This window comes from Carcharhinus amblyrhynchos, chromosome 4 (genome assembly GCF_965287045.1).
Source record: "Carcharhinus amblyrhynchos chromosome 4, sCarAmb.v2.hapA, whole genome shotgun sequence".
Taxonomy (NCBI): domain Eukaryota; kingdom Metazoa; phylum Chordata; class Chondrichthyes; order Carcharhiniformes; family Carcharhinidae; genus Carcharhinus; species Carcharhinus amblyrhynchos.
Window position 1 is genome coordinate 62,286,561 of NC_137327.1, and position 26,963 is coordinate 62,313,523.

General features: G+C 43.8%; 1 protein-coding gene across 2 annotated transcripts; it reads left to right on the plus strand.

Moving 5' to 3' along the window:
• The first annotated feature begins 570 nt into the window (after positions 1–570).
• Positions 571–7,037, plus strand: cmtr2 (cap methyltransferase 2). Of its 2 annotated transcripts, none has more exons than XM_080187274.1 (2): positions 571–648; positions 1,009–7,037. In XM_080187274.1, the coding sequence occupies exons 1-2, from the start codon at positions 581–583 to the stop codon at positions 3,287–3,289; spliced, it is 2,349 nt and encodes a 782-aa protein (XP_080043400.1). In that variant the 5' UTR covers positions 571–580; the 3' UTR covers positions 3,290–7,037. The 2 variants fall into 2 exon arrangements, with proteins under 2 accessions (XP_080043400.1, XP_080043401.1); XM_080187275.1 differs by lacking the exon at positions 571–648 and adding an exon at positions 677–739.
• The last annotated feature ends 19,926 nt before the right edge of the window (positions 7,038–26,963 follow it).

A 26,963-nucleotide genomic window follows, 5' to 3' on the forward strand; every position in this document is an offset into this window, starting at 1 on the left:
AGTTGGGGGTTTCTGGGTTTTTTTGGGGGGGGTTAGTTGGGGGTTTCTGGGTTTTTGGGGGGGTCAGTTGGGGGTTTTTGGGGGGGTTAGTTGGGGGTTTCTGGGTTTTGGGGGGTTAGTTGGGGGTTTCTGGGTTTTTGGGGGGGTTAGTTGGGGGTTTCTGGGTTTTGGGGGGGTTAGTTGGGGGTTTCTGGGTTTTGGGGGGGTTAGTTGGGGGTTTCTGGGTTTTGGGGGGGTTAGTTGGGGGTTTCTGGGTTTTGGGGGGGTTAGTTGGGGGTTTCTGGGTTTTTGGGGGGGTTAGTTGGGGGTTTCTGGGTTTTGGGGGGGTTAGTTGGGGGTTTCTGGGTTTTGGGGGGGTTAGTTGGGGGTTTCTGGGTTTTGGGGGGGTTAGTTGGGGGTTTCTGGGTTTTTGGGGGGGTTAGTTGGGGGTTTCTGGGTTTTTTGGGGGGGTTAGTTGGGGGTTTCTGGGTTTTGTTTTGGAAGGAGGGCGATGTGACGTTTACAAGCTGTTTGTCCGTGATGAGCAGGCGGGCGGTTTGTTTCCTCCAGGACGGAGTTTCTGTTACACACGGAGCCGGTCATGAACATTAACCGGAAGCCATCGCTGCAGGAGTCCGGGTGGCGGAGGTTCGGGGCCTTAGGCCGAGGGTAAGGCCGGGGCCGAGAGCAGCGGATTTGGCAGCTGCGATTTGCGGCCTTTCATCTGCCGCTGGCTCCCTGATTCTGGGAGAGCACCAAGGTGTCTGAAAGCTTTGATGTCTCAGTGAGGGAAAGAGTCCTGCAGCTGAAATTGCTCTTCCCAACTGGGGTTGGGTGGCATCATGAGGTTTAGGGGCTGGAGCGCACTTTGCGGGGTTTAGGAGGGGAATTGTTTGAAGGGGACCCCAGCGTTGTTTGCAATGATTATGAATATGGATGGGAGGGAATGTAGAATGAGAAGATTCAGTCTGACTGAGCAGTGCTGAATCCAAATGTATTTACTTTAAACTTTAAATTGTACTCTTGCAGATCTAGTAAGATGAGGAGGTCTACAAATCGGAAACGGCCCCATGTGGAGCAAATAGTGGATCTCCCTGACCTGAGTTTTCCATTTGCTGCTGAGATCGAGGAGCTTTTCAATAAAAAATTCACCTTCCAAAATCCAACTGGCAAACCCTGGTGTCTGCCTGATATTGTTGAGGTTCAGGTGGGGGAGTGCTCCCATTCTCAGAGGTTACAGACGCTGAAGAAATCGCTTAATGATGTGAAAAACCAGCTGAGTGACAAGGAACTGGCAAAGTGGCATGAACATACTGCCTTCACCAACCGGGCAGGGAAGGTAATCCCCCACGTCAGGATGACCATGAATGCTGAGCTTTGCACACAGGCCTGGTGCAAGTTTCACGAGATCCTCTGCACGTTTCCTTTGCTCCCAGAGGAGGCGCTCGAGAATGGGGAGCTGAATTCTGTGCATCTCTGTGAGGCTCCTGGGGCTTTCATTGCCAGCCTGAATCACTACCTCAAGTCCCATCGCATCCCATGTGATTGGAATTGGGTTGCCAACACCCTAAACCCCTACCATGAAGGCAATGGGACTGGAATGATGATAATGGATGATCGACTCATTGCAGGTACACTGCTTTGGTGGTATTTTGGCCCTGATGATACAGGGGACATCATGGACTACAACTATCTCAAGGGGCTAATAGAATTCACCCAGAACATGAAGAAGATCCACTTGGTGACAGCAGATGGGAGCTTTGACTGCCAGGACAACCCAGGAGAGCAGGAAGTTCTGGTGTCCCCTTTGCAGTACTGCGAGACCATCACAGCCTTAATGCTCCTCAGCCCAAAAGGCTCCTTTGTGTTGAAGATGTTCACCTTGTTTGAGCGCTCCTCAGTCTGCCTGCTTTATCTGCTTAACTGCTACTTCCGGCAGGTTCATGTCTTCAAGCCAGGCACCAGCAAGTCAGGAAATTCTGAAGTCTATGTAGTTTGTCTTGACTACGCAGGCAAGAATGTTCTGGGGGAGCACCTCGAACAGCTGGTGCAGAACTTTGGACCAGACGTGGTCCAGAAGGCTTGGCTTGCCAGAGCTACCGTTCCAGAGTCATTCTCAGAGCAGTTGGAGAAATGCTGCACTTTCTTCCACAAGTGCCAGACTAAAACCATCCGGGAGAACCTCCGGCTGTTTGGGAAGATGAACAAGGCGGATAACAGGCAAATGGAAACCAAGCGGCACTATGCTGCTGAATTTTACCTTCAGAAGTTCCAACTGTGCCGTGTGGCCTGTGCCGACTGGATAGTGAAGAGGTCACAGGCTGGCTGCAGCCTTTATAGCCGGCTCTCCACTCACAAGAAAAAGCAGCATTCTGGCTCATATAATGACAGACAGCAGCTGGCTGGCCTGGGCTGGCAGGAGAGAATACGCAAGAGCTGTCTTGGCCCAGAGGTGGACCAGCACTGTCCACAAGCCCATGAGGCTGACCATGCCCTGAAGGGGCTAGAGGGTTGTGCCAGTTATCACTCGTGGTATATCTTGAAAGGCAGAAAACTGAGCAGGCTGACCAGTTCTCCTTTCTGTGATGTGGAGTTGCTGCAGAATATGGTGGAGGCGATGCTGCAATGCAGGACAACGAACAGGGAGATTGTATTCCATTGCAACTCCTGCAAACTTTATACTGAAGACCTGGTGCTGGGTGAACTTGCTGCCCTGGTGAAAGAGCAGCAAGAAGAACTCTGGGTCCATGATGGCAGACCAGTGAATTGCCTAGTGTTTGGGAGCCCTGAAGCCATCTCCCTCCTGAAGCAGCCCAGCGATTTCCATCTCTCACACTGTGAAGCTGTGCTTCCGCCACCCAGTCAGTGCACCGTGCTTCATGATGGAGAAGTCAGATATCAGCAGTGGCTGCTTGATGTTGTGTTTCACGTTCTGAAAAACTGTAGAGATGGTGACGCACTCATACTCCCCATCCTCTCGTCCTTCACCCGCTTTACAGCCAGCCTGATATTTGTGCTGCAGCACTCCTTCCGAGCCTTGGACTTTGTTTGCCCCACCTCATCAGATGCCCTCGGTACCCTCGCCGTCTTACTGTGCGCTGGCTTTCGCCATCCGTCAGATGAGATATTGGCATTTCTGAAGAATTTGAGCAAGCAAGTGTGTCAGCTGCAGGAGTCCGAATCAGAGCAGGTCCTACAGTTTGTGCCTATGGATCTGTTGCTGAGGGGAACCCTGCCGGAGTTCCTCAGCGCACTCAATACAGCCATTGCAAAGCAGAGGCTTCACTTGCTCATGATGGCCACGATATGAACTAGCAGTGTCCCACCAACAAGCAGAAACTGTATGGCGTCATCCAATCAATCAATGTCATACCAAGCACTGTCCAGTCAGCAGGAGTGAAGGTCACAATAATATTTCCAGCAGTTTGATAGCTCCTGAGTACTACGTGAGTGGTGCAAGGAGTGAGTATTGAACATGGTTCCTCATGCCGCCAGGCAAAGGGCTCAGATAATTGGACAGAGTGCTGGGGAAGGTTTGATCTGTCATCTTGAGCTTGGTGCCTTGCTGTCACTTTGGGAAATCTGTCTGAGGTGGTGCAGATTGTGGGTTGTGATGAAGCCCAGTGGTATTCAGGTTGAGGGTTGATGATCAAGAATGGTATTGAATGTATTCAAATAATGTTTCCCTCTATCGTATTCATGCATGTAGAAGGACAATTTACTGCCTGGCTCAAAGCCCAGCTGTCACCTGTGTGAACAGTGTTGATGTTCACAGCAGGGGCTATCTGTAAGCTTGTCAGTCATGATAGGCTGCTTTCCAAAACTAATTTCCTGTTAAGGCTATGCTGGAGTATTAGTACAGAGCTGGCACTAGGATTTTAACACAGCTTATAAGGTTCACTGCTAAACATCTGCCTTCCCTTTGGCTTGTATTCCTGCAACTTGATTCCCTCCCTCTTATAATCTTGGGCTAATGGAGACCAAGCTTTCTCATACTGCGCAGCAAGAGTGAAGTTATGCACATTGGTGCAAAAACGCCCATGGTAGCTGGGTGATTCCAGTCATTTTGGGCATTGATCATTGTGTTTAGGGACCAGCACACCTCAGCAATCAAGTGATAGTTCAGAGCTATGTGCTGTTGGGGTGGAGGAGGGAGGAGAGAGGAGAGATGTGATTCCATTTCCTAAGGAGGATGAATTCTCCATTCCCAACAGTTTATCTAAATCTCTAACCACAGAATGTGTGGCTGCTTTGATTTAGAAATCTCCAGCCCAGCAAGTTCAAACCAGACGGATCAGCGAGTCAGAAAATGTGGCAGGAGCCAAACTGAATCATCTTACTGAATTTCAAGTGAATGTAATTCACCATCCAGTATCCTTTTCAGCATTCACCCCCTCCACCCAGTCAGTGCCCACACTAGTATGCTCTGTAGCCCAGTTCTGAGGCTGTTTCAAGTGACTGGCAGTATGTTTCAGCTTCACCATGTCACTGGTAGCTCAAATTAGGAAATCCTCATGAACCAGTCTACATTTCATTTATGTTTCCTCCCTATTTTTCTTTCTCTTTCCTGCTTAACATCCATTCTCTGAACCTGCCTGCTGCCTTTTCATCCACAAACTGCCTCTTTGAAATAACAGAAATAATTACCCTCTGGGCCAATTGCTCAGAATCTATTGTTCGTTAGGAAAAGCAAGCTACCAGAGAGACCGTGATGCTGTGAACTGCAACATGGCAGCAGAGGCTGAGCGAGTGAGGGGCTGGGCAGTGGACAAGGGGCTGGACGAGTGAATGACCACATGGATAGGGGCTGGGCAAGTGAATGACTCCAGGGGCAACGGAAGGAGAGTGATGACAGGGTAGGGATTTTGAATCTTCATGTGACAGATGAGCAGTATCCCATTCTGTTGTCTGTTCTTCCTCTTTGTGTGGTATTGAAGAGGACAGTTTAAGAAGTGGGTGAGGCCTTTCTGCAAATCCAGCTTCACTAATTGCTTAGAGAGACATTTATCAGATTGTCTTTTGGCCTTTCTGAAGATGCTCACTTTTGCTAGGCAACATTGTTACAGTTACTATCTGCCCACCCAGCTCCTTGCCTGCATGGTCAGTTGCTGACCTGACCCTTTGCCTGCGTGTCCTGTTGCTTGCCCAGCTCTTCATCTGCATGGTCAGTTGTTCACCCAGCTCCTTGCCCACAGGGTCAGTTGTTCACCCAGCCCTTCATCTGTGTGGCCTGTTGCTTGCCCAGCCCTTTGCCTGGCCTGTTGCTCACCCAGCCCTTTGTCCTCTCGTGGTCAGTTATTCGCCCAGCTTCTTGCCCATGTGGCCATTCACCTGCCACTAGATATGTTTGTGAATTTTTTTTGGGCGCCCACGCTGCACTAAAGGAGTGAGAATCTCACACACACACACACACACACACACACACACATATATCTCAGGGATAGATCGTGCCAACCTTTGCATCCTGTGTGGACATTGCGTCTCACTCTTTTCATCCCCAAGAACAATGACAAACGACAGTGACCTGTTGCAATTAAATTCCTAATTTGTATAACGTGTATAAACAGTATATTTTACACCAGGAGTATGTAATGCTTTGATTGGGTCTTAATATGTTTGGAATAACAAGTATCTGATCGTAGAAGTGTGCAATGTTTCTGTAGAAAGTAGGGGGAAGGGTCAACCAGGGATCTCAGTTTGTGTTCTATTTTTACTCTATTTTTCTGACTGCAGACATGCGTAACACTCATAGGGTTCATTTTCTGATGCTAGCAAAACACTCCACACCACATATGTGACGCAGCAGTTTGCCATAGAAAATAGTGCCAAAGGGGGAGAAATTCACTCACGTGCATTCGGCAGCACCCTGCTTGTTGCAGTATAATGCAAGGACTTGCAGCCGCATTTAAACATCCAGTTAATGAACTGTGGTCTTGATGTCACTTGGCTGGTTAGTGACTGGGCTCCTTGAGTCTGTCAGTTGATTATAGGTAGTTGCACAATACTACTCTGTCGTATTTAATGGAACTTTATAAAAAAAACTTGTTCAATGATAGATTTGGAAGCATCATAATTTTTCATATTGCAGTTGAGGTGCTTTGTGCAGGTTGTTCGAAGTAATATATTGCAGAGATGTTAGCCTGAGATTGTAGGACATTGTTTACTTTTAGTATAAAGAGCTGTTGTCGTTTAATTAAGAATAGGAAATTCTGAGTGTTTACAGTAGACCTGGCAGCATTTATGGAGAGAAACAAGAGTTACTGTTTCAGGTCGATGACCTTTTGCCGGAACTAGTTGTTATAAGATGGTTGGAGAGGACTTAGTGCAATGGCACCGTTGACTGAAATATCACATTGATGCAGAAAGGTACAAGACAGCAGGAAGCCATTTAGTCCATTGTGCCTTTGCTAACTCATTTAAAAGGGATCTTTTTGGTTCCATTATTTATCCTATTGTAAACCCCCAAGGTTCCTGAAACTAAACTGACAAATGCACTTATTCATATTTTTTCAATAACCTTTCCTTCCAAGATAAAATGACAAATTACTGGACCAAAAGCAACTGCAGACAGGCAACGGAGCTGAATATTTCTGGGAGGGTGAGGATGGAAGGGTTGTTTTATTTCCATGCTTTATGTTGAGTCTGTGGTGGGTACGATACCTGTTTATATGCTTCCTGCAAGGGAGTGCAGTTGTATGAATTTTCGATATTCCGACCAGTTACCATATTCTTTCTGTGAATTAAGAGGAAAGCCCTGGCTTGCTATGCGTGATATTCTTTTTGGTGTATGGATTCTGAAAGAAATACCTTTTGTTCAATGTGTAGCTCAGGTTTGAAAATGTGCACTTTATTTTCTTGCATCATACTTTGCAGCGAAGAGAAACTGAGAAAACCAAGAGCCTAGGGATCATGACTTTCTATTGTATCTAATTTCAGTTTTCATATTGTTTCAATTAAACTCAGATTATTTCTGTATTGAAATTAAACAAGATCAATGATTTAATGTTTGAGTGTAGACACTTTTTTGTCTGAGGAATAATTAAAAGTTGTTCAAATCATTACAGTATGTGTTTGTTTTGCTTTCTTTTCCAAGATCTGCATTAATTGGTTAAACCTTTGAGAACCTTGAGGTTAAATCTTTTAGACAGCAACTCTGTCAATTTTGGTGAATATTGTTTTCATCACATTGAGGGATATCACTACTGTGAAATGAAACTATTTCCAAACACTCCTGGGCAGGTACAGCGCAGGGTTATTTACAGAGTAAAGCTCCTTTTACACTGTTCCCATCAAATTACTTCCAGATCTGCTACAACGTGGGGTAAGATACAGAGTAAAGCTCCCTATTGTCCCCATCAAATTTTCCCAGGGCAGATACAGTACAGGGTTACATATGGAGTAAAGCTTCCTTACACTGCCACCATCAAACATTCTTAGGGACGGTCCACCTTAGAATATTATTCCCTAAGTCAAGACTAAGATAGCTGTGAGGGCATTATTACCAGTTTGGACAACTTTTGGATACAGTAAGAACTGAAATATATAAATGTCCAAACTCAGTTGATGTCATCACTGGTAGCAAACCGAGGATATCTTCATCCCATCAGTCAATTGGATTTGAACCTCTGCTCTAGAATCCACTCCATGTTCTCGTACCCTCAAAGCTGGAGGAGGTGGAACAGCAATGCACAGTCACGTAGCTTCATTACTGTGTCACATGCAGCAGAAGATCATAGCATTCCTGCAGATCACTGATGAATGCTCTTCAGAATTACTATTTCCGGCTAGAAACTCCAAAAGGAATCTGTAGATGCTGTGTATTACATTAGCTAGAGGAGGCTACTGTCATGGTATTGTTACCAGATTGGCATCCGTAATGAGTAATGCACTGTGTTCAAACCCCAACATTGCAGACGGTGAAATTTGGTATTAATAACAATCTGGAATTAAAAGTCTAAAGATGACCATGAAATCATTGTCATAGAAACTCATCTGATTCATTAATGCCCTTTAGGGAAGGAAATCTGCCACCCTTGGCTGGTCTGGCTTACATGTGACTCCAGATCCATGGCAATTGACTCTGAAATGGCTTAGCAAGTCACTCAGTTCAAAGGCAAATAGGGGTTGGCAGTAAATGTTGGCCCAAACAGTGACATCAACATTGCACGAATGAATTCAAAGAAAAAGTAGCAATATGTTTGGGCTTACGCTGGTGGAATAACTGCCTTCCTTCTCTCGAGTTTGAGAACTTGTTGGGCAACTTCAGCATTCAAGTCCCCAGTTAAACACACCTCTGTTACAGTCCACCTTGTATTGGCTGTATGAACTGTTGTGTGTGGAATGGGGAGGGAAAAGTCTCACTCTAGTAAGAGATGCACTTCAAGATTAACAGTGTAGCTGGAGCTTGATCCTTCTGTTGTGTACCTGACTAATGCTGCTGCTGTGGGTCCCAAATGGGAGGTGATCCATTCCCCCAGCCCTAATTGCCCTTGTTTGACAGAGAAAAAAATCTGACCAAAAGGTAATCTTTGAAAGTATTCCCATTTCACATCCTCTGAAGAAAGAATAATGTTCCAGTCAATGTCCTGAGTCTTTCACTATAATCTTTTATGTATATCTCATCATTCTTATCTTGTTCCCTATTGAAAGTCTGTTTCTGTAGACTGGTCCATCCCTTTGTCATTTTAAACACATGGATATTGGGTGGCTGGCCAATTTACCTGCAGTTTTTTTGCTGATTTATTTTCCCAATCTGGATATTTGAGTGCTGAGGGTCAGATCTGAGGCTGCACTATTTAACTGATGAAGTGGATTCAGTCTGATTGTCTTTTCTGTTCATATTTTAACCAAAAAGTTAATTCTCATTTCCCTCCAAATGCGAATCTCAGAGTTTGTAGGGAAAACAAAATTATTTTTTGTCTTATAATATCATAGAATTATATATTGGGGGCACTAACTGAATGAGCTGTTCTGTCATCTTGGCCTTATGAGTCTTTTTATGTTTTCAATTTCTTTTTGAATATTACCATTCAATCTGCTTCCACCACCCTTTTAGACAGCAACTCTGTCAATTCACTATGCAAAAACAACTTCACATTTTCCTACTTTTTTTTGCCAATTACCTTCAGTCTGTGTCCTCTACTAACTCTCCTGCCATTGGAAACTTGCACTTTATTTACACTTATCAAAACCCTTTCAAATTTTGAACATCACTATTAAACCTCCCCTTAAGCTTCTCTGTGCTAAAACAATGCCAGCTGTTCTCTCTCAGTTCAATTCATTGTCTTCACCCATTTTCTTTCTCTTTCTCTCTCTCTCTCTCCACCCCTCCACCCCCCCCCCCCCCCCACCCCCCTAACCCATTGTACTGTCCACAGTTTGAAAGAACATAGAACATTACAGCGCAGCATAGGTCCTTCGGCCTCAATGTTGCACCAACTAGTGGAACAAATCTAATGACCCTCTAATCATAGAACCATAGAAGGGATCTGCATTTCTATAGCATCTTTCAAAACTGGAATATTCATGAATGGATTATAATACATGAAGAGTTTTGAATTGTACTCTTTATTTTAATGTTGGAAATCACATTGACTCCAGTGGCTTGTTGACTCTCGTGACAAGTTGCTGAACATCACTCAGCCACGGATGTGCTTTGTTTGCATAACCATTGATCAGGATGTGAGACCCATTTGCCCGAGTTGCTACTGTGACCCTGCCGCATTGGATTCCAGCTTAGATACCATTCAGTGAACTGCTAGATCCTGTGGTTTTCATCTCAAATGTTTCAGTTTTTGTCAGTCCCTTTCCCTAAAGGCTCTTGCTTACCAAGCGAGTCCAAGCCATCTGCAGGTCATGTCTGCCAATATTTCTCAAGCAGTAGGAGGAAACGCTCGCTGTAGAAAAATAGCATATGAATTCTTCCATTTCTGCTCCACATCTATTCCACTCAGCCAAGGGGCATAGGTTTAAGGTGCTTCTAAAAAGATGAAAGTTACAGGCAGATGGGCTGTTTTGTGATGTGTTTGTTTAAATTTTTTTCTTTTGTTCAGATTTGGGTACAACACAACCTTTTATTTTGCCCTTGAAGTTTGCTGAAGTATTATTCCTCTCCCCGTGAATAACCATTTCCAAAAATTATAAAAGACAAATGTTGCGTACCACATTTCAGAAGTGACCATGACAGCAAAATTCTGTTATGTTTTTCTGATTCTCTTTACCACCATCCACTCTCACCATTCAAACAGTTTTACCATCTCTAGCAACTCAATACCACAGGGGAGCTTGGCTTTTTTGTGTGTCTATTTGCATTTATTTGTGTGCCTATAGGCTTATCTGTGAATGTCAATATAAACCTGTGTATGTATTTGCATATTCGTGCATGTTAGTGTGTGATGTCTATTTGTGTGTGTACCTGTGTTTGATGTGTCTGTGGGTCCAATACGTTTATGTTTTTATGTTTCTATATGTGCGATAATGTGTGCTCAGTTCTGTATTTCCGTATGTGAAGGGTGTTTGTGTTTCTGTATCATAGAATCCCTACAGTGCGGAATGAATCCATTGAGTCTGCACCGACTTACTCTAACTGGTTACCTTACTCAGGCCGTATCCTAACCGTGTATCCCCACAAATTTATCAGGCCTAATCCATCTGACGTACACATCTTTGGACACTAAGGGGCAACTTAACATGGCCAATCCACTGAACCTGTGCATCTTTGGACTGTGGGAGGAAACCAGAGCACCTGGAGGAAACCCTCACAGACATGGAAACTGTAGACTCCACACAGATGTAATTGAACCCAGATCCCTGGCACTGTGAGGCAGCAGTGCTGACCACTGTGTGCCACACTTATGGGAGAAAGTGTGCATAGTTTTGTATTTATGTACGTAGAGAGTTGTAGTGACTGCAAGGAATTGAAGAAACATAAGACAGGTAAATGAACAGGAGGTTTATTTGGGAAGAGCAACTATTTACATAGGACAGCGATAAGACAGCTCCTAAACTCAATGACTCCCAAATTCTGATTGTCAACTCCAAATGTCAAACAATCACCTCTCTGAGATTGTGAAGACATCCATTTTGGAAGAAATACCACCAAAATGGATTATTATTTAAATGATAAACATTGCAGCATGCCACAGTGCAGACGGACCTGTGTGTCCTTGTGCATGAATCGCAAAAAGTTGGTTTGCAGGTGCAGCAGGTAATTAAGAAAGCAAATGGAATTTTGTCCTTCATTGCTTGAGGGATGGAGTTTAAAAACAGTGAGGTTATGTTGCAGTTTTATAAGATGCTGGTGAGGCCACCCCTGGAGTACTGTGTACAGTTTAGGTCTTACTTGAGAAAGGATGCACTGGAGGGGGCGCAGAGAAGATTCACTAGGTTGATTTCAGAGTTGAGAGGGTCGACCTATGAGGAGAGACTGAATAGATTGGGACTATACTCATTGGAATTTAGAAGAATGAGGGGCGATCTTATAGACACATAAAATTATGAAGGGAATAGGTAAGATAGAAGCAGGGAGGTTGTTTCCATTGGTGCTTGAAACTAGAACCAGGGAGTATAGCCTCAAAATAAGAGGGAGAGATTGAGGACTGAGTTGAGGAGGAATTTCTTCACCCGAAGGGTTGAGAATCTGTGGAATTCCCAGCCTACTTAAGCAGTTGAGTCTACCTCGTTGAATGTTTTTAAGGCAAAGATAGATTTTTGAACAGTAAAGGAATTAAAGGCTATGGTGAGCAGGCAGATAAGTGGAGCTGAGTCCACAAAAAGATCAGCCACGATCTTATTGAATGGTGGTGCAGGCTTGAGAGACCAAATGGCCTACTCCTGCTCTTAGTTCTTATGTTTTTATTGGCCCAATGGATCAAATGACCCTAATAACTCACCCCTCACAAAGGGACATGCCACCAGGTACCCCCCTTCAATTTCTTAATTAATGTTTCACAATAACAAAATTATTTACAATGTCACACAATAAAAGGGGGAGCAAGTTAAAACAGTCTCTCAGTAAGTAAGTCTATCTGGATGTTTTCCAATTCATTGAAAGCGTCACAATTCTTCAACTGGTGCTTCATCAAAGAACAAAGAAAATTACAGCACAGAAACAGGCCCTTCAGTCCTCCAAGCCTGCACCAACCATGCTGCCTGACTTAACTAAAACTCCCTACCCTTCCAGGGACCATATCCCTCTATTACCATCCTAATCATCTACTTGTCAAGACGCCCCTTAAAAGTCACTACCGTATCCGCTTCCACTACCTCCCCGGCAATGAGTTCCGGGCACCCACTACTGTGTAAAAAATCTGCCTCGTACATCTCCTTTAAACTTTGCCTCTCGCACCTTAAACCTATGCCCCCTAGTAATTGACTCTTTCACCCGGGGGAAAGCTTCTCATGCCTCTCATAATCTTATAGACTTTTATCAGGTCTCCCCTCAACTTCCGCCACTCCAGTGAGAACAAACCAAGTTTCTCCAACCTCTCCTCATAACTAATGCCCTCCATACCAAGCAACATCCTGGTAAATCTTTTCTGCACCCTCTCCAAAGCCTCCACATCCTTCTGTAGTATGGTGACCAGAATTGAACACTATATTCCAAGAGCGGTCTAACTAAGGCTCTATAAAGCTGCAGTTGACAGATGCATCTGAAATGACAACAGGAAGGTTTACAGTTAGCACAAGTACTCTAGTGCTAGCAACCTCTCTAATTCTGGGATGTTACTCAGCCCCTCTTCAGGGTTACTGAATTTGGTTCCAATGACATGGAGCCACACTGATAAACATAGCAGGAACAGACTGCTCAATTGGTAGTGTGTATGGTTCTCTTCTCTTCGATCCACATGCTTCTTCATTCTCTTTCCTTGTATGTCAACTATGTATGACACTGGACATGTCCTGGTCAGGATCATCCCAGGGATCCAATATGGACCAGCACTGAAATATTATTTGAAAAGCCCTCTCAACCATGGTGGAGTCATGATATCTCTTCTGCACATCTTGTTCGTCTTTACCCTCCCTGCCAAATTTATAAATATTATATCAAATCTTGTCCAAAGATGTCTTTTCATTAGCAATTCAGTAGCAATAACTTATGTAGTGGCATGAGGAGATGTTTTGTGCATTAGTACAAAACTGATTATTTGAAATTGTAAAGGTGCAGAGGACTGTTTCTTTGTGGCAGATTTAAATGTCTGGATGGCTTTCTCAGCCAACCTGTTTGAGGCCAGATGGTAGAGGGTTTTTCTAACATGCTGAATCCCATTGGTTGAAATTCTTTACTCTTAAGTGCTACTTCCACTAACTTTTCAAAGTCCTTGAATATGTTATCACTTCCTAAATCCATTTCCACCATACCCAGAACTCCAGTTTTAAATCCCTCCAATCAGATTTCTGTCCCTGTCACTGTGCCAAATGGCTCTAATTAAATTCACAAATGGTGAACTTTCCTTCCTCATCGTTCTCAGCCTGTCTGTAGTCTTTGAACTCTCCATTCACCTGACGAAGAGTTTAACCTCGAAAGCTTGTGAGTTTACTATCAAATAAATTGGTTGGACTTAAACCTGGTGTTGTCAGACTTCTTACTGTGTTTACTGCAGTCCAACGCTGGCATCTCCACAACATGTAGTCTTTGACACATTGACCACACCATCCTGCTCCAATGCCTCTCACTGTTGGCCAGCTAGGTGGAATTGCACTTGTCTGGATCCAATTCCCGTCTTTCCAGACACTGTCACAGAATCATTTACAATGGCTTCTTTTCTGTTCCCACCAGTGGATTCTGCCACTGTCAACATCCTGGGAGGTTACCATTGACCAAAAATTCAACTGGACTGTCATATAAATACTGTGACTACAAGACTGGGTTGGGAGCTAGGAATTCTGCAATGAGTAACTCACCTCCTGACTCCCCAAAGCCTGTCTACCATCTACAAGGCACAATTCAGGAATGCGGCGGAATACTCTCTACTTGCCTGGATGAGTGTAGTTCAAGGACAGTTCCAGGACAATGCAGCTACTTGATTGGCACTGCATCCACAAACGTTCACTCTCTCCACCACCAATGCATAGAGGCATTGGTAGTAGAGTGTGCACCATCTACAAGATTCATTGCAGGAACTTACCAAGGCTCCTTTGGCACTACTTTTTAAACCTACAACCACACCATCTAGAACAGGGCAGCAGATATATACAAACACCACCACCTGGAACTTATCCTCCTAGCCATTTACCATTGGAAATATTTCATCGTTCCTTCAGTGTTGCTGAGGCAAAGTCCTGGACTTGATGATTACAATGATCTCTTATCTCTATCTCCACCTTATTTTGAACTCACCAAAACTTTATTATCAGTATCCTAAATCGTACTTGGTCACATTCACCCCTTGCCTGCTGACACATATTGGCTCCCGGTCCTGCAATGTCTTGATTATTATTGTTAACAAATTTCTCCATACCTCACCTCTCTCTACCTCTGTAATCTCCTCATTTTCATAGGGAGAACAAGGAGAGATGATATGAAATCAAGAGTTTAACTCTAATTGAGGATGCAGGAGCAGAGCAGTCTTGTCTACATCATGGAAGGCAACTAGACAGGTTCAGAGGATGGTTAATAAAGTTTGTATTTTTCTTTGTTTTATTAAACAAAAACAAAAGCAAAAAGATTATGTTGAACTTGTATAAAACACTAGTCTGGCCTCAGCTGGAGTATTGTGTCCAGTACTGGCATTGTAGTTTAGGAAAGCTTTAGCGAGAGTATAAAACATTCACAAGAATGGTCCCAGGATGAGAAACTTTAGTTATGGAGATAGTTTGGAGAAGCTAGGACTGGTTTCCTTGGAGAAGGTTGAGGGGATTTGATAGAAATCATGAAGGATCTGGACAGGACAGATAGCAAGAAACTGTTCCCACTGGTAAAAGAATTGAGAACGAAGGGGCACAAATTTAAAGTAATTGGAAAGAGAATCAAAAGCGACAAGAGGAAAACCTTTCCAAACAGCGATTCATTATGATCTGGAATGCATTTCTTAAGAATGTGGTGGAGGCAGGTTCAAATGAACTGTTCAAAAGGGACTGTTATCTAAAAAGTAAGAATGTGAAGGGTTATGGAGAGTAAGTGAGGAATTGCGCTAGTGAGTTGTTGATCATAGAGCCGATGCAGATGCAATTGACTGAATGATCTCCTTGTACGCCAAAACAATTCTGTAATTCCAGTCTTAACTTCTCTGAAATCACCGCAGTTTTCCAAATCTGGCTACTTGTGTGTTGCTAATTTAATCGCTCCACTATGAGTTGCTGTGATTACAGTTACCTAGAATACCTATTTACCTCCATAAACCTCTCCCCCCTCCATCTCACTTCCCCTTAAAGATGTTCATTAGAAACAATCTCTTAAATATAAGAAAATTTTCAATAAACGTATCAAAAAAAATCTCTTTAATCAAACCTATGGTCATCTTTCCTAATAGCTCCTTCTATGGCTCAGTGAAAAATTTCATTTGATGATGTTTCGGTTAAGCACCATGGAAAGCTTTGTGTGTTGAATATGGTTATAAATGCAAATTGTTGTAGTCATTCCTATAACACTTTCTGTTACTTTCACCTGAATTAGACCCAATAGGAAAGACATAACAGTGTGTCCATATGCATAATCTATGTTTGCATATGTGTATTACAGTAATATACTGTTATTTGTCTGTGTCTGAGATCTGCCGTATAACAGGCACCCACATTTATCAGAGAGAAGTAACATTAACACTAATGTTCTTGGTAGAGTTTGCACACTGTTTCAGAAAGGAATCCAGCAGCAGTTTTTATTTCTGGGAGCCAGGTGGCAATGGGAGGTCACACATGGACATCTTTAGTCCACTGTTCAGAGGCTGAGGAAAGCAAATACACTATAAAACTCGAGATCTGGCTGTAAGAAGTCTCACAACACCAGACTTTAACCTGTTTGTTTGGTAGCACAAGTCAGAGGCTTTCGGAGCATTGCCCCTTCATCAGGTAAGTGGGAGTTCTGTTCTAACCGGCATATAAAGACACAAACTCAATTTACAAAATAATGGTTGGAATGTGAGCCTTTACAGGTAATCAAGTCTTAAAGGTACAGGCAATGTGAGTGGAGACGCGCCACAGCAAAAACCGCTCTGACCTCGTCAGTTGACAAACACGACATACAAAGTACCATTCGTCGTCCGGTACTTCCCGGAGCCGAGAAGCTACGATATCTTCTCTGGAGCTTTCAACATGTCATCGATGAAGACGAACATTTCGCCAAGGCCATCCAAACACCCCTACTTCTTGCCTTCAAAAAACCACATAAGTTCAAACAGGCCATTGTTCACAGCAAACTACCCAGCCTTTAGGAAACAGTGACCATGACGCCACACAACCCTGTCACAGCAACCTCTGCAAGACATGCCAGATCATCCATCAGGTACACAGTAGATATACTTGCAACTTGGCCAATGTTGTCTACCTGATACGCTGCAGGAAAGGATGTCCTGAGGCATGGTACACTGGGGAGACGCTATGACAATGGATGAACGAACACTGCTCAACAATCACCAGGCAAGTGTTTTCTCTTCCTTTTGGGGAACACTTTTCAGCAGTCATGGGCATTCGGGCTCCGATCTTCAGGTTCTCCAAGGCAGCCTTCACGACATGTGACATAAGAACATAAGAAATAGGAGCAGGAGTAGGCCATCTAGCCCTTCGAGCCTGCCCCGCCATTCAATAAGATCATGGCTGATCTGTCGCTGCTCAGTTCCACATTCCCGCCCTCTCCCCATAACCCTTAATCCCCTCACTTATCAAAAACCCATCAACCCGCGTCTTAAAAATACTTAGCAAGGCAACCTCCACCACTTCAACGGGCAGAGAATTCCAGAGATTCACCACCCTTTGAGTGAAGAAGTTCCTCCTCAACTCTGTTCTAAACCGCCCCCCCTTTATCTTGAGGCTATGCCCCCTAGTCCTACTGTCCTTTCTGAGCGGGAAGAGCCTCTCCACCTCTATCCTATCCATCCCATTCATCATCTTATATGTCTCAATGAGATCTCCCCTCATTCTTCTAAACTCTAACGAGTACAAGCCTAGTTTATTCAGCCTCTCCTCATAGCTCAACCCCCTCAACTCCGGCATCAGCCTAGTAAACCTCCTCTGCACTCCCTCCAAGGCCAAAATATCCTTGTGTAAGTGCGACGACCAAAACTGCACACAGTACTCCAGCTGCGGCCTCACCAATGCCCTATACAGCTGCAGCAAGACCTCCCTACTTTTATATTCAATCCCCCTCACTATGAAGGCCAGCATCCCATTCGCCTTCCTGACCACCTGCTGCACCTGCAGGCTGGGTTTTTGTGATTCATGCACAAGGACCCCAAGGTCCCTCTGCACCGTCGCCTGCTGCAGTTTTTCGCCACGTAAGTAACAGTCCTTCCTACCATTATTCCTACCAAAGTGGACCACCTCGCACTTGCCAACGTTAAATTCCATTTGCCAGTTCCTGGCCCATTCGCCCAGCCTATCTGATAACCAAGTTCCGCACACATGAGGACAGCCTCAACTGGGATCTTGGGTTCATGTCACACCATCTGTAACCCACATGACTTGCCTGGGCTTGCAAAATCTCATTAACTGTCCTGGCTGGAGAAAATACACATCTCTTTAACCTGTGCTTAATTCTCTCTCCACTCATATTGTATGTACCTTTAAGACTTGATTACCTGTAAAAACTCACATTCCAACGATTATTTTGTAAATTGAGTTTGTGTCTTTATATGCCCTATTTGTGAACCGAACTTTCACTCGCCTGATGAAGGGGCAGCATTCTGAAAGCTTGTGGCTTGTGCTACCAAATAAACCTGTTGAACTTTAACCTGGTGTTGTGAGACTTCTTACTGTGCTTACCCTTGTCCAATGCCAGCATCTCCACGTTCTGGCTATAAACAGGATTAATGGGAATAACTGTGAACCAGCAACAGGGGATGCTCTCACAACCACCGCCTTGAACTGATTAGCTGGGCATTCATCTCATTTGCTGACTTTGGCATCTTGCTGTGCACAGATTATGTGTTCTGTTTACCTATATAATAGCTCTATTGGTTGTGCTGTGTTCTACCGTGACCCATGGTGCTCTATATTAATGCAAATCCTTTATTTTCAGTGTAGGGTGTTACCAGCATTGGTCTGTATCACATAGCACGGTGAAAATGGGAACATCAGTGTGCAGGGATTATGGGTGCAAACCGATCTGCCACTGCAATGTGAGGTGATATTGCGTCAGCCTCCAGTCCGTACATCACTTTTAATAGGCTAGATGTTTTGACCTGTCACCAATTTTCACTCTGCTCTCCTGACTGAACTTGCCAATTACTCTCAGTACCTCACCATGTTTAAACCTTATCCCTGTCATTCATCAGACTCTTCAACATTGGGAAATATCAGAGCCAAACTCAATCCTGTCCTCACTCCAAGTTGATTTTACCACTAATCAGATTGCCTTTTTACACTGCCATGCTCGATTTTGCCTGTCTCTGCCGCAGAAATCCTTATTCCTGCCTTCATTGCTTCTAAACCTGAATACTCTATTCATTCTATCCTCTGTAAACCTAAGGTCATCCAAATCTGTGTTGTCTGTGTCTTAACATTCTGTAAGTCCCATTCCTCCACCACTCCTGTGCTTGCTGACTGATGTTGGCTCCTGGTCAAGCAACATCTTGATTTTAAAATTCACATCCTTGTTTTCAAGTTCGTAAATGGCCTTGCCCTTTCTAATGACTGGAATCTCCTCCAACCCCACAATCGTCTGCAGTATCTGCACTCCTTTAATTCTGACCTCTTGTGCCTTCCGAATTCTCATTACTCCAACATTGATGAGACTCCAGCTGCCCCCCAAGCTCTCAGTCACACTCTATACATCTCTACAGCTTCTCTACACACTACACACTTCTCTACTTTAAGGCAATTCTTAAAACCTACTTTTTGACCAAGGCTTTGGTCATCTGACCAAATATCACCTTATGTGATTCTTTATTTGTTCGCAGGATGTGGGCGATGCTGGCTGGGGCAGCATTCATTGCCCATTCCTAAATGCCTTTGAGAAGGTGATGGTAAGCTACCTTGTTGAACCGCTGCAGTCCAGGTGATGTAGATATATCCACAATGCTGTTAGGAAGGGAATTCCAGGATTTTGACCCAACGACAATAAAGAATGGTGATATATTTCAAATTCAGGATGATCTGTGGTTTGGAGGGGTATTTGTAGGTGTGGTGTTCCCATGTATCTGCTGTCCTTGTCTTTCCAGATGGTAGCAATCATATGTTTGGAAGGTGTTGTCAAAGGAGTCTTGGTGAGTTGCTGCAGTGCATCTTGGAGATGGTACACACTGCTGTCACTGTGCATTAGTGGTGGAGAAAGTCTCTACTTCTGACCTTATTATCAAAGGTAAGTCATTGATGAAGCAGCTGGAGATCATTGGGCCTAGGACAGTACCCTGAGGAATGTTTGCAGTGATGTACCAGGCCTGAATTAATTGACTTCCAACAACTGCAACCATCTTTCTTTATGTCAGATATTACTCTAACCACTGGAGAGCTTCTATCCTGATTTCCATTAACTTCAGTTTTGCTAGGGCTCTTTGATGCCATACTTGGTCAAATGCGGCCTTGATATCCACGTTAGGATCAGGGCTGTAAAGAACTAAGGAGCTGAGTGATCCTGGCGGAACCCAAATAGAGCATTCATGAACAGGTTTTGTTTTACATTCTTTCACAGAACATGGGTGTCACTGGCTAGGCCAGCAGCTTTTTTGGTCATTTCTGGTTACCCTTGAGAAGGTGGTGGTGAGCCGCATTCTTGAACCACTGCAGTTGATGTATTGTGGGTACATCCACAATGCTGTCAGGGAGGGTCCAGCGACAGTGAAGGAATGGCAGTATATTTCCAAGCCAGGATAGTGAGTGACTTAGAGGGCAACTTGCATGTGGTGATGTTCCCATACATCTGCTGCCCTTGGTAGAGTTCATGGATGCTGCTGAAGGAGCCTTGGTGAGTTGCTCACCAAGATGGTACATACTGCTATCACTGTTTATCAGTGGTGAAGGGAGTGGATGTTGTAGGGAGTAGATGGAGTGACAATAAAGAGGCCTGCTTTGTTCCAATTATTTGTGAGTAAGTGCTACTTGATAAGACCATCAACAACACCCTCCATCAATTTGCTGCTGACTCAGTGTAGACTGATGTAGCATTAATTGGCCAGCGTGGATTTGTCCTGTTTTTTTGGATAAAATATACTTGGACAATTCTGCACATTGCCAGACAGATGCCAATGTTGTAGCTGTACTGGAACAGCTTTGCTAGGGGTGCAAATAGTTCTGGAGCACAAGACTTCAGTATTCTTGTTGGAATGTTGTCAGAGTCCAAAGCCTTTCCAGTATCCAATGCCTTTAACCATTTCTATCACTTGGAGTGAACTGAATATCTGAAGACTGGCACCAGGTAGGTTGTTGAGGACAAGATCAAATAGCTTCTCCCTCTGTTAGTTCCCTCACTATCTGCTGCAGACCCAGTCTAACAGCTACGTCCTTTAGGACCCAGCCAGCTCAGTCTGTGCTGTACAATTGAATCACTCTTGGTGATGGAAATTGCACTTCTCCACCCAGAGTACATTCTGTGCCCTTGCCACCCTCAGAGCTTCCTCCAAGTGGTGTTCACCATGGAGGAGTACTGATTCATCAGCTTAGGTGGACAGTATGTGGTAATCAGCAGGAGGTTTCCTTGCCCATGTTAGACCTGGTGTCATGAGACTTCATGGGGTCAACATTCGCAGTGAGAGTTTCCTGTGCCACTCCATCCTCACTGTATACTTCTCTGCTGCCACCTTTGGTAGGTCTACCCTGTTGGTGAGATAGGCCACACCTGGGAATGGTGACGGTGATGTCTGAGACATTTGTTGAATGATTCAATGGGCATGACTTTGTCAGACTGTTGCTTGACTAGTAGGACAGCTCTCAATTTGCTTTACAACAAGCCCCCAGATTGTCATAAGGAGGACTTTACAGGGTCAACAGGATTGGATTTGCCATTGTCATTGCTGGTGCCTTGCTTGATGTGTGTGATTCATCTGGTTTCAGTTGTTTTAGACTCTGTAGTGGTTTGATACAATGGGGTGACTTGCTCAGCCATTGCAGAGGGCAGTTAAGTCATCCATACTGTGGGTCTGGAGTCACAAATTGGCCAGACCGGGTAAGAATAGCAGATTTCCTTCCTTAAAGCGGCATCACTCAACCAAGTAAGTTTTTACAGTTATCGACAATGGTTTTATGGTCACCATTGGACTAGCTTTTTAAATATCAGATTTATCAATTGAATCTAAATTCTATCAGCTACTATGTTCCCCAGAGAATTAGTCTGGATTACTGGTCCATTGACATCGTCATTATGTTACTGCCTCCCCTGTAAAAGTTTTAAATGTCTTTGTCTTATAATCTCCCTATGAAGTTCCTTGGGATGTTTCAAAATGTGCTTTTAAAGTTGTTGTGCACTCAGAGATTGATGCTGGGAATAAGGATGTCAACCCATCAGGATTACTCTGGAGTCTCTAGAAATTAAGGATTAATCTCCTGTTGCCAGTAACCCTGCAGAAAAATCATTGTAGCAAATGAAAAAAAATGCATTTTTAAATGTCCTTTGAAGATTTCTGTTTATTAATTCTACTAATATCAGACATGGAACAAAAAGTTGGCAGTTACAAATCATCCAATCAAGTAATAAAAAACTTGCTTGCTTTTTCAGTTGGCATGGGAAGGTGGGGTCACCATAATGATTGACTTGTCAGGCAGAATTGTGGGAGATGGGGAGCAACAGGAGGTCATGCCATAGAGTCATAGAGGTTTACAGCATAGAAGCAGGCCCTCCAGCCCAACTTGTCCATGCCGACCAGTTTTTACCGCTACCCTAGTATCAATTGCCTGCATTTGGCCCAAAAGGCGTAATGACACCTCCAATCAGAAATGGCAAGCGTAACCATGAAGAAATTGCGGAGAAATAGTGATGTAGTGGTAATGGCACTGAAACCCTGGGGACATAGGTTCAAATCCCACCACGGCAGCTGGTGGAATTAAATTCAATAAATACATCTGGAATTGAAAGCTAATGAGATTTGCCACACATTCAATATCAAAACAGTCTGCTGACCAGGCCTGTCTATAGACTCAGACTAAAGGACAGCCTGAAATATTCCTCATTTGAAACTGTGGTCTTTCAGCCATGGTCTGTTGTCTGACAGGACTGTCATGCTGGCACCTGAATCTAATGTAAAGTTTGTCAGGTAAGGATGGCATCTGGAATCATTCTGGAATACAGATAGCTTTGTCAATTGACAAATCACACAGCTCTATGCCCGCTGGGTTTTTGGATTTGTAACTCATGGAATACTTCTGCGCCTTCTGTGCATTTCTGGGATTTTGACTTGCAGAGTTTGCCATAATGTGGAAGTATTAGGCTGTAAAGGGGAGGTGATGGCCTAGTGGTATTATCGCTAACCTATTAATCCAGAAACGCAGCTAATATTCTGAGGAACCGGGTTTGAATCCTGCCACGGCAGATGGTGGAATTTAAATTCAATGAAAAAAAATCTGGAATTAAGAATCTACTGATGACCATGAAATCATTGCCAATTGTTGGAAAAATCCACCTGGTTCACTAATGTTTTTTAGGAAAGGAAATCCTTATTTGATCTGGCCTGCATGTGACTCTAGAGCCACAGCAATGTGGTTGACTCTCAACTGCCTTCCAAGGACAACTAGAGATGGGCAATGAATGTTGGCCAGCCAGTGATGCCCATGTCCCATGAATAAATTTTTAAAAACTCGCATGTTACCTATCTCCCCCATGAAGGTACTTCTCACCGCAACACTGGCAAGGTCACTCTGCTGGGTGATTCAGGAATTGTTTTCCCTGACTTGAATTCACCTTGTGTCTTTGTGATCTGATTAGCTGGGCTGAGGTTTGGCTTCTGCTCATATTTTATTCTCTCTCCTTAAGGAGCTGTGTTGTTCAAGGAGTTCAGACATTCTAACTATCTGGTTGCCTTGTCCAGGGTTCGATCGTCTTTAGCTTGTAAGGAGATCAGACAGTGCATTGTCTGTTACACTCATTGCTATTCTGCCTCTCCATAATCACACTGCTCTGCCATCTCGTAGAGATCATTGATGAAGAGATCAACAGATTGAATTTGACTCTCTCCAGTACTTTACTGAATGTCAAAAAATTTTAAAACCCCTTTCAATTTTTCAAATGACTCATTAATGCCCTGATGTCATCTGCAATCAGTCCTATAGAGTAAAGTAGCATATTCATCAACTCTTCCTCTGATTTTTTTATTTAAAGCAGAAGTGATACTGTATCATTAAAATCTTTTCCTCCAAAGACTCCAATTTTAATGACTGGGCCTTGGATTAGTCCAAATTGAATTGAAAATGTTGACTCATTATCTATGTTAAAAAAAAATTAAATTATATCAGCAATTTAAGAACTTACAAAATGGCATCATTATTGACTCCAAGACAAAGAGACTTCTTACATTTGCCGGTTTAGGCGAGCTCTGCAAAATGGTGATGGCACAGTTCTTGAAGAGGAGACTTAGCAATGGCTGCCTGGATTGGCTGTGTACTGGCTTCTTTCATTCTATGTCGAATAACAAAGCTCTGGAATTGCCATTTTCTGAGCTGGATAGTTGCAACATTCACGAGAGATTAAAATACTTTTTTCTTATGTGACAAATACGGAAGCCACGTGATAGGGCTTCAGCTGGGTAATTAAGTTTTAGTGATAGGCACTCCTTCAACAGTACCCCCGACACAGAATTAGGGAAATTCAACAGCACTTCTGACATCGATTAAAGAAAGAGTTCTCAGGACCAGCTGTCTAGAACTTTAAAAGATTTAGCTTAACCATATAGGCTGTGTGAACTCTGCACTCAGAAGTGAGATACCCATGGAAGATTCAATTGAATTTCCTGCTGCAGTTTCTGGTTCTCCCTCCACAGCTCTGGCAGACCTACAGAATTTTTCCATCACTTTCTACTTTATTTCAGATCACCAGCATGTGCAGTATTTTGCTTTGATATAATAAGATTTCCTGGTGTATTGCAGCAAATTTATCCTTTATCCTATTGAAGAAACTAATGGTTTCACTGTTATTTGTGGGACCTTATACAAAAATTGCCTCCCACATTTTTTATATTACAATAGAATTTCATTGTCTATGAAGCATTTTTCAATGACCTGAGGTTATTAAAAAGCACAAGATAATGCAAGTTCTTTATCTCATTAGCCATTGGGCTCAGGAAGAACAAAGCTGACTGAAAACAGAAGTTTGATTGTGTGATTATTCAGCAGCAAACTCTCTCCGTCACATTAACAACACACAGTCTTCAAAATTCTGAGGTTTCAATTTAAAATAGATTTTACTTCAATTGGTTCTATACCTAGGAGCATGAATAAATATCGAACTGCGAAGAGAATATAAAATTGACATTTCCAATGGTTAACTCTAGCAGCTCGAGAATAATGAGGTGTTAGCTTGATCCATTCATAGGAACTGTTAACACATTTGACATTTACTAAACTGAACAGCAAAGCTGTTCATGGGCACTGAAAGGGACATGTGTGCTTTCCATTGACTGAATACCAGCAGCTATGGATTGTGTCACAGATGATGCAGCACTTCCTGCACGGAAAGCTGTTGAGACTCGTTTGTATATTTGATATTCACACCAGCACAGGTACCTGAGAGATACATACACGAAGCTACTGGGTTATTCTGGGCCAGACTTAGCCAGAAAAGCTGCAACAGTGAAAGTGCAGCATGAACTGCTGACCAACAAGAATCTCTCCAAAACCACAAATTAGTTCACATAAAAATTTCCAGGTCTTCAATACCTTCTGGTTCATCATTGCTCTTGGTTCAATGTCCTTATCCACCATCTCCTGGTCCACAATCCCTCCTGGCCTACCACCACACCTGGTGCTTACCCACTCATGGTCATTACGCTGCTGTAGTCCCCCATCACTTGCGGTCCCTCATCACTTTCTCCATTAAATACTGCATTTGGCTCCCCCACTGTTTGTGATTCCTGTTGCTTGTGATTACCCCAACACTTGTGTTCCCCTGCTGCTCAATTTTTTTCTCAACCCTCATTGTTCCCTCACTGCTCAGTGCTCCCTCACTCTTCATGTTTCCCTTCACTGCTCAGTGCTCCCTCACTCTTCATGTTTCCCCTCACTGCTCAGTGCTCCCTCACTCTTCATGTTTCCCCTCACTGCTCAGTGCTCCCTCACTCTTCATGTTTCCCCTCACTGCTCAGTGCTCCCTCACTCTTCATGTTTCCCCTCACTGCTCAGTGCTCCCTCACTCTTCATGTTTCCCTTCACTGCTCAGTGCTCCCTCACTCTTCATGTTTCCCTTCGCTGCTCCATGCTCCATCACACTTCTTGTTTCTCCTCACTGCCTCAGTGCTCCATCACTCTTCTTGTTTCTCCTCACTGCTCAGTGCTCCCTCACTCTTCATGTTTCCCCTCACAGTACATTGCTCCCTCACTGCACATTGTTGTCTCACTGCACATTGTTCCCTCACAGCTCATGTTTTCCTAAGTGCACATTGTTCCCTCACTGCCATTGTCAACTCTCTGTTCACTGTTCCCTCACTGCCATTGTTAACTTACTGCTCACTGTTCTCTCACTGTTCATTGCTCCCTTACTCTTCATGTTTCCCTCACTCTCATTGATCTCTCACAGCTCATGTTTCCCGAAGTGCATGTTATTCCCTCACTACCATTGTTGCCTCACTGTTCACTATTCCCTCGCTGCTCATTGTTCCTGTTATAAATGTTGGGGTATAGCCACTTTAAGGGAACAGGTCATGTGACCTCAGGTGTGGGCTGAGCTGCTGGGATCCACCCAGAGTGGGCAGTCTAAGCTTGGAGTGTAGTGTGACAAGATGTGTATGAAGAGTTGTTGCACTATAGGCCTAAGATCAAGTGTAGCATTGACTTGCTGTACTTGGTTGAAGTCATAAGGTTACACTGTGGTTTCATTTGAAGTAATTTTTTAAAGCGGCATCTTGGTCTTTTGGCTAAGATGCAAATGAGATCAAGCCTTGGAGGAGGTGCAATGCCTACTCCAATCAGCTTGGATCATGTATCAAGCCCAAGACAGGAGGTGAGAGCCCTGTTTTGTCAGCTTGGATTGGGAATGCCTCACTTGATGAGACTCTGAATTGGACTTTGATTAGATTGAATTGGATAAAAAAACAAAAACAAAAGGTTGTGTTCCCTGACTCCTCTCTGTGGTAGTTATTGAGAGAAGCCTTAGGACTACCAGATTTGACACTGGCAAAGAAGGTGGCATGTTTTTGACGGCCTAACAGTGAAGGACAGGAATCTTCAAAAAGGACCGACTGGAGAGCTACAGTGCATTGGAAGTAGGAAACTTTGGAGGATGGCTAGGATCACAAAGGTAAGATGATATTATGGGAGGCAGTGAATTGATGGACTTGGAAACCATAAAAGTGTTAAGGTTAGTATCCATGACCGTAATTGGATCAGGTTGCGGACAATCGAAGGACCCAGTCATCGGACGTGTCAATATCATGTGCTGGGGAAAGAAGCAAGCAGCAGCCAGCATGGGAAAACAGGCTTTGGGACTATTTCACCCCCGCAGTTTATGCTGAGAAATGGTGAGAAAGTTCAGGTCCACTGGGGCATTTGATGAAGAGGCTGAGTCTTGGGTGGCATACATCAAGCGGCTTAGTATTTTTATCATCATTAACAAAGTGGTGGACGACCTCATGGTGCCAGTCTTTTTAAACACAATAGTTATTAAAATGTTTAGTCTTTTGAGAAACCTGCTTCAGCCAAAAAAAGCCAACGATGAAAAGTTTTCAAGAGTTAAGTATGGTACTAGAGGGGCACTTTGT

Coding starts and splice junctions, on each gene's coding strand:
- cmtr2 (XM_080187274.1), top strand. CDS start 581: ATGAACATTAACCGGAAGCCATCGCTGCAGGAGTCCGGGTGGCGGAGG. Junction 649..1,008: donor TTCGGGGCCTTAGGCCGAGG/GTAAGGCCGGGG, acceptor GTACTCTTGCAG/ATCTAGTAAGATGAGGAGGT.